Below are 8,379 nucleotides of genomic sequence, written 5' to 3'. Positions count from 1 at the left end.
GGCCACTGCACTCCAGTCTGGGTGACAGAATGAGACTCCAACTCAAAAAAATAAATAAATAAATAAAATTAAATAAAATAAATGAATAAAGCTCTGATACATGCTAAAGCAAATAGATTAAATAAAACAGAAGAAGCAGCCAGGCTCGGTGGCTCAGCCTGTAATCCCGCGCTTTGGGAGGCTAAGGTGAGTGGACTGCCTGAGCCCGTGGGTTTGAGACCCGCCTGGGCAACTTGGCGAGACCTCATCTCTACAATAAATAAAAAAATGAACCGGGCGTGGTAGTGCGCGCCTGTAGTTCCAGCTACTTGGAAGGCTGAGGCGGAAGGATCGCCGGAGCCCAGCAGGTCGAGGCTGCGGTGGCCAGGAGCGGCCACTGCACTCCAGTCTGGGTGACAGAGTGAGACTCCAACTCAAAAAATAAAAATAAAAAATAAAACAGAAGAAGCTTAAAATCAACTATATTTCCACATCTCAAATTAACTTTTTAGTGAATATCTGCCCACGCTAATGTATAAATTAATATATAAATATTTTAACACAAAAGTGCTGTATGTACATAATATACTGTTCACAACTTATTTTCTCATTTAATAATTTTTTCTTAAGATCTTTCCAAATGAATTAATCTATTTTTAACAGGTGTGTGACACTGCACTGTATAGCTCTACCAGTTTATTTTACTTATAGAAACTTAGGTTGTTTCCATTTTTCTGCTAGTATAAACAATGCGATAACTAGACACCGTTTTGTAACTAAGGTAACAGAAAAAATATGGAGAACCAGTCAAGAATTGTGTAAATTAACGACTACAAATTTAAAGGTAAAGAAAAAGGAGACCAGGTGCAGTGGCTCATGCCCTTAATCCCACCATTTGGAACGCTGAGGCAGGAAGATGGCTTGAGCTCATAAGTTTGAGACCAGTCAGAGCAACATAGTGAGATTTCATCTATATTATTATTATTATTTTTAAAAAAATTAGCCAAGATTGGTGTATGTTCCTGTAGTCCCAGCTACTCGGGTATCTGAGGAGGGAGGATAGCTTGAGCCAAGGAGTTCAAGGCCGTGGTGAGCTGTGATTGTGTCATGACACTGCAATCTGGCAGGCAAAAGAGTGAGGGAAGAAAGGAAAGGAAGGGAGGGAAGGAAATGAAAGAGGAAATGGTGACTAGTTTTAGGAAAAACACCGAAATCAGATTATTAGCAAAGAATATATAGCAATTCTGCAAGCTCTATCACTGATACTCGCAGGTATAATTGGTTTGGTCTGAATGGTGACATATGAATTTGTGTGTATAAAATCTGAATAAGAATAAACAGCTTTGGACAACGTCCTTGGGTCCCTTCTCGCTCTAAGAGCCTTTCTGTCCTCTCAATAAATCCTGCTCTCTCAAATAAATAAATAAACAGTTTTCTGGAGGCAATAAAAACTGAATTTTAAAAGTCAAGATAGTAATCAGTTCATCTGGCTAAGGCCAAGTTCCTTTTACATAGTAATTATGAATATTCAGGGGAATAAAAAAAGCTTTCAAGTCAAAGCTTTTTGTACCTATGCAAAGATATACCATTAAAATTTAAAGCAACTTGTACCTTTGATTGCCAATAAAATAAGTCATATAAGTATTTTCTGTGGAACACTGTTTTTAAAAAAACTTTTTTTTATTATTAGAAAAAAAAGTTTGACTACTGGCAGTGATGAAGTACATATATCATGCAAAGTTTAACTGATAAATAAAATAAAATGTTAAATATAGCAAAAAGACCTGGAAAAGATTTGTAAAGAAAAAGTTACAATAAGTCTCATCTACTTTCAAATCAATCTATAATTAAGTTAGTTTGCAAAAGATTTTTGTCCTTATTATTAGAAATTCTAAGTGAAAAGTCATCCACAAGTTAACATGAATCAGAAGGGAAATTAAAATCAGATTACTCTTTTGTCTGTGCACAGCTTACTTTGAAAAAAAATTACAAAAAGTTGACAGGACGGATCATAAATAAACAGAGCTATAAAAATTTCTGTTTCTTATCAAAATGACACCTTCTAAATTGCCACACAGTTCATTGTTCTTTACTCACTCTATTATTGAAGAGATTAGTATTATTATTATACCTATAAAAATATTAAATTGTATGGATATTTTTACATGTTAGATTAATAAGTCATAGAGTCTAAAACAGCAGGGAAGAAAAATTTCAAGAGCCTACTGCCCTTTAACAAAAACTAATTACAAGGTAAAAAATTCTGTGCAACATCAATTTAAACCTGAGGAGGAAGGGAAATCAACAGAACTATAATTAAGATAGTTGAAGGGTAACCAAGATATTTTCAAGAAAACTTAGCAAAGGAATTACTCTGGTTATCAAAAGTAGCTGTGCTTTAAAAAAACCACACACTTGGTTGGCCATAATAGAAACCAATACAAATTTAAATAAGCAATGGGTATCTTTCAAAAGAAATAAAAAGCACTTACTTTTCACGCATTGCTTTGGCATTTTTATCATTAACTACCCCAATTGGTTTGGAAAGATCTCGAAATACAGCAGGGTTATTAAGGTCCAACTCTTCTGAAGTATAATCTTGTAAAATCCAGGGAAACTAAAAGAGCCACAATGTATAATTTAGACAGTCCTTCCTAGAAAAGCTAATATCCCGTATCTAATATCAAATGCTTATCTAAAGACAAAAAGGGATAGTCTCTAAAATTATTTTTTTCTTGTGTTAAGTATTTCTTTTCTTTTCTTTTGAGTTGAGCCTCACTCTGTTGTCCAGGCTGGAATGCAGTGGCACAGTCAAGGTTCACGGCAGCCTCAACCTCCTGGGCTCAAGCAATTCTTCCACCTCAACCTCCCAAATAGCTGGGATTACAGGCATGCACTACCACGCGTGGCAAATTGTTTTTTTATTTGTAGAGACAAAGTCTCACTATATTACCGGCTGGTCTCTAACTCCTGGGCTCAAGCGATCCTACTGCCTTGACATCCCAAAATGCTGGTTTACAGGAATGAGCCACCACACCTGGCCTAATTGGAATATTTTCAATAAAGTGAAAAGAAAAAAGGCATTTTATTTATTTATTTATTTATGAGACAGGGTCTCACTCTGTCATTCAAGCTGCAGTGCAGTGGTACAATCATGGGTCTCCGTAGCCTTGAACTCCTGGGCTGAACTGCTCCTCCCACCTCAGCCTCCTGAGTATCTGGGACTACAGGTACTCAACACTATACCTAGCTAGTTCTTAACTTTTTGTAGAGACAAAGTCTCACTATGTTGCCCAAGCTGATCTCTAACTCCTAGGCTCAAGTGATTTTCCTGCTTCAGTCACCTAAAGTGTTGGGATTATAGGTGTGAGGCACCATACCTAGCCATGGCTTTTATTTTTTAATTACTTTTCATGGATATATAATTTTTAAAAATAGGTTAGAAAATATACAGAAAGAAAAAACTTTTATATTTGCTTCAAAATAAAAAAGTACCATGCATATACTTTTGTGTATTATAAAACTATAAGGCAATTCCACATTAGTGAGAATTACAGAAAACTTACCACAGGATACTGAGCAAGGTCATTATACGTTCTTCCTGCCATTGTATTTATTTGAATGAGGTAGTCAAAATTTGATATCTCTCTGTTCACCCATTTCTAGACAGCACAAAAAAAGAGCAATATAAAAATCTGATAATCTACATCTCTTAGAAATTGGCAACTATTACTGATAGTAACAATACAACATTTTTGAACCATTATCTCTTTTATCTTCATGGTAAAAGGAATGGGCCAAAAAGAAAAGGGTTAACAGGGAGCTGAATCAATATACTTCTCCTCAACTCACTTTTTTTTGAAAATTGGTCACTAGAAAAGGAACAAAAACTGCAGTCTAAAAGGTCTTGGTAAGAATTAAGTCTTAAAAAAAAATTTTTTTTTTCTCCAATTACAAATTTTCTTTGAATGCTTTAAAATTCTTAATTCTAGGAGGACTGGTGTACTAGAAGAACTATCTGTTGCATAGGCAACAGGAAGTGTACTTCAGCAAATAAAAGTTTCACCAGCAATAGTAAAGGATTTCTGATGGCTCTTGAATATGAGAAACACATAAGAGAGATTAAGGCATATGTGGAAGGAAGGAGAGAGTGAAGAGGCAAAGACTCTGATTAGGAGACTAACAGTCCTGGTAAGCAAGAAACAATAGTCTTTCCTTTGGGTCCTAGAGTAAAACTCAAGAGATGTTGGGATATAAGTGAGGATATAATTTACAAAAGCATTAATTAGCTTTGGCAGGTAGAAGGATTGGCACTTTTTTAGCTTTTTCCCCTTTTTTTTCTCCTGGGGTCCCATTCAATCGCCGAGGCTGGAATGCAGTGCCACTATCACGGCTCACTGCAGGTGGTCCTTCCATCTCAGCCTCCGGAGTACCTGGGACTACAGGTATGCACAACTAACCTGGTTAATTTAAATTTTAAAAATTTGTAGAAATAAGTTCTCACTATGTTGCCTAGGCTGGTCTTGAAGCCCTGGGCCTAAGCAACCCTTCTTCCTTGGTCTCTCAAAGTGTTGGGATTATAGGTATAAGCCACCACATCTGGCCTTTCCTTTTTTTTTTTTAATCTCATGCATGGATATTTTTATTAGTAAGAAAAAACCTTACATATCATTTTTTAAAAAGAGAAAGTTGTTGAAGAATATACACAATGAATTGAAAAATGTAGGAGGTGTGCGGAGAGGCCACTGTCTGTGTGAGGGAAACAAAGGAAGATTCAACGGTAATTCAAAATATCAGTATGAACGAAAATAGCAGTTGTAACAATCAAGAGAAAGTAATCAGAAAAAGCAAGTTTTACTTTTAAGCACAAATCTGAGATCTAAAGTGAATACAAAAACAATGACTGTTAAAATTTCCTACCTGTGTTAATCCTGATGCTTTGAATAACTCCTGTGGTGATCTACTTCCATAAACATTTGGCGAGTGAATTGATAACAGTTTACTATATACTTTGTTTCTAACCTATAAAAACCAGCATTTTACAGTTAAAAAATAAATTAAACTTGAGTTAAGATCTTTGTACTACAGTCTATGTCTTTTAGTACGTCTAAAAGTTACTGGTAAGAATTAAGTCTTTAAAAAATAGATAAGTCTTTTCTTCAATTAAGTATTTTATTTGAATACCTCACAATTTTTAATTCTAGAAGGGCTGTTCCACTAGAAGGGCTATTTATTGCATAGAAACAGGAAATGTTGAATTATGGTCTGTTTTATAGAGACACATTTCACCCTTATAATGTATTCATTATTTTAATGTATTTATTATTTACTTATTGTATTCAGTGAATTTTTTAGTACATTCAGAGTTGTGCAACTATCACCATGATCACCCCCAAAAGAAACCCCATCCTCACCAACAATTGTTCCCCAGTTCTGCCCCTCTCATCCCCTAACAACCACTAATCTAATTTTTGTCTCCAAGAATTTGCCTTTTCTGAACATCTCATTTTAACAGTGGGTTATGATTTTAACTTTTTGGTGAAGTCAAACCTTGTATTTTTTGCAAACATTATAGCGTATATAATGGAAAGCTCACCAGATGTTGAATTAGAAAACTTGTTCACATTTAGCTTAAATTTAGTGCTGCCTTTTACTAATCGTCTGGGCAAATCAATTAATGGTCTCATTTATTTTGGTTTTTTTTTTGAGTTGGGAGTCTCACTCTGTCACCCAGACTGGAGTGCAGTGGCCGCTCCCGGCCACCGCAGCCTCGACTTGCTGGGCTACGGCAATCCTTCCGCCTCAGCCTTCCAAGTAGCTGGAATTACAGGTGTGCGCTACCACGCCCAGCTAAGTTTTGATTTATTGTAGAGATGAGGACTCGCTGCCCAGGCAGGTCTCGAACCCGCGGGGTCAGGCAATCCACTCACCTCAGCCTCCCAAAGCGCGGGATTACAGGCTGAGCCACCGAGTCCAGCGGTCTCATTTGTAAATTAAACATAATCTCAACCTTTACAGTGTTGTGAATTATTCAGTGCTATGAATATGTAAAGTAAAAATTAACCTTTGAACTTTAGTTTCTTCATTTATTAAAAAAAGAATAAGGGAATTTGCCGTATTTAGTATCAAGGTTGTTATAAAGATTAGATAGTTTACACACATGTGTTTTTAAAACGGTAAAGTTAAATAAAATGTACAGTATTTAGCAGGGACAGAGTTAAATTACATGACACAGCTTTCCATTAAACATAAGCTTTAGACTTTCCTAAGAAGGAAAATTTACCTGTAATGATAATAAGATATCCTTTTGTAAAAAGAGAAAAATGCTCTTTAAAAATCTATAAGTAAGCCTGGGTTCCACAAATAACCAAAAATTCGTTATTGTCTGTACTAATGTGGGTCTCCCCTTTGAGAATGAGATGCCAACACAAGGATTTTATTAGGGGAGATGCCTCTGAAAGAAAATGAGGGAGCTAGGCAAGGTGGGGAGAATGATCAGACCACAAAGCAAGGCTAACCTCAAGTGAATGAATGAGAGAAGAATGGGGGTCGGAAGGCTGAGGCCAAGTACCCTAAATAACAAGCCCATGCGTACACTGCTAGTGCTAAAGATGGTGCTCGGGCCCATGTAATCTAGCTTCAGAGTCTGTACACTTAACAACTTACACTGCTTAAGAATTTACTGTATTCTTAGAAGAAACAGATGCTCCAATATTAAATTAGGTTCAGTATGAATCCAATCTAGTCATATCTTATATATTACACATAATATCACAACTGGATACAGTGAGGGGCTTACTGATTGCCACTCAGCATCCTACTGACCACTTCAACCATTTATATTAGAAGTGAAAACAACCACTCTCCCAACACTCAAACAAACAAATCCCCCTCAAATTCCTATATTGTATACCTAACCCTGAATTGTATCCCACGTCTTTATAATAAAAAAATAAAAAATAAAAATTCATATCTTGATTAGCCCCCAAGTTATATATTTTTGTCTCTAATATTTTGTTTCGACAAAAGAGTTCAAAGTTCCATTAGAGCTCAAGCTAATATTTTGGTATTACCACAAAGTTACTGTATCACATACCTCTTTTTTGAAATTGAGGAAGTAGTTGGATTGGTCAATATGAAAAATCTCAAGGGCTGACCGCCTTAAGTTATAACGCCGTAGATGAATCTCTCGAACTTGAGAATGAGGCCATTTGAAATCAAAGCCTACTCCTGAAAACATGAAATCTTGTGAATGAGATAGCATATAAAATTACTCATGCTATAAAAAAAATAACTCCCTAGATCTTAGACAAAAGTAGAATTTAGGGAAAAGAAATTCAATTTCTACATTATACAAACCATTTGTAATATTTATTGAATGTTTAAATTGTTTCTTTTAAAATTATTTTAAAATTCTACAGCTATCCTAACTGCCTTCCCATGAAAAAATAGAGAATAATTCTCAATATTGTATCTTAGAAACAGTTTTCTTTTTCTCTTTATGTTGGCATCTTAGATTTAATAATTATTTTATTACCAGATAAAATATTAGAAAAGAAGCCTATAGGAATAAGTGCACATACAAAGGAATAACAAAATCAAGATTGTATTTTATAACCTAAGTTTATACCAACTCTCTTTAACCAAACCTTCTAAAATACCTTAATAATAATAATAACAAAGCATTCCCTTCAACACACATTTATTTTTTAATTAAAAACATTTTTTTGAGCCGGGCTTGGTGGCTCAGCCTGTAATCCCACGCTTTTGGGAGGCTGAGGTGAGTGGATTGCCTGAGCCCGCGGGTTTGAGACCCGCCTGGGCAGCGAGACCTCATCTCTACAATAAATCAAAAAATCAGCCGGGTGTGGTAGCGCATGCCTGTAATTCCGGTTACTCGGAAGGCTGAGGCGGAAGGATCGCCGGAGTCCAGCAGGTCGAGGCTGCGGTGGCGGGAAGCGGCCACTGCACTCCAGTCTGGGCGACAGAGTGAGACTCCAACTCAAAAAAAAATAAAAAACAAAAACAAAAACAAAACGATTTTTTTGAGGCCGGGCTCAGTGGCTCAGCCTGTAATCCCAGCACTTCGGGAGGCCAAGGTGAGTGGATTGCCAGAGCCCAGAGGTTCAAGACCCCCCCGGGAAACTTAGTGAGACCTTGTATCTACAATAAATCAACAATTAGCCAGGTGTGGTAGCATGTGTCTATAGTTCCGGCTACTTGGAAGGCTGAGGTGGAAGGACTGCATGAGTCCCGCAGGTCGAGGCTGTGGTGGCCAGGAGCATGCCACTGCACTCCAGTCTGGGCGGCAGAGTAAGACTCCAACTCAAAAAAAACCCAAAAAACAAAAAACTTTTTTTTTTTTGAGTTGGAGTCCCACTCTGTCGCCCAGACTGGATT

The 8,379-nt window shown here is 36.6% G+C and overlaps 1 protein-coding gene across 1 annotated transcript in view; it reads right to left on the bottom strand.

Annotated features, from left to right (window-relative positions):
* Nucleotides 1-8,379, bottom strand: part of NBEAL1 (neurobeachin like 1) — a 211,707-nt gene that overhangs the window by 53,921 nt on the left and 149,407 nt on the right. The window contains exons 38-41 of the mRNA XM_008073238.2: nt 7,076-7,209; nt 4,900-5,001; nt 3,546-3,641; nt 2,472-2,596 (exon numbers count right to left, since the gene is read on the bottom strand). Coding sequence (XP_008071429.2) covers nt 2,472-2,596; nt 3,546-3,641; nt 4,900-5,001; nt 7,076-7,209 — 457 coding nt within the window. The remainder of the gene's footprint in view (nt 1-2,471; nt 2,597-3,545; nt 3,642-4,899; nt 5,002-7,075; nt 7,210-8,379) is intronic.

Source organism: Carlito syrichta, unplaced genomic scaffold (assembly GCF_000164805.1).
Source record: "Carlito syrichta isolate Samal-C Ts95f unplaced genomic scaffold, Tarsius_syrichta-2.0.1 Scaffold315782, whole genome shotgun sequence".
Taxonomy (NCBI): domain Eukaryota; kingdom Metazoa; phylum Chordata; class Mammalia; order Primates; family Tarsiidae; genus Carlito; species Carlito syrichta.
The sequence above is the reverse complement of the archived record's forward strand: the minus strand, read 5'-3'. Positions and strand labels throughout refer to the sequence as shown.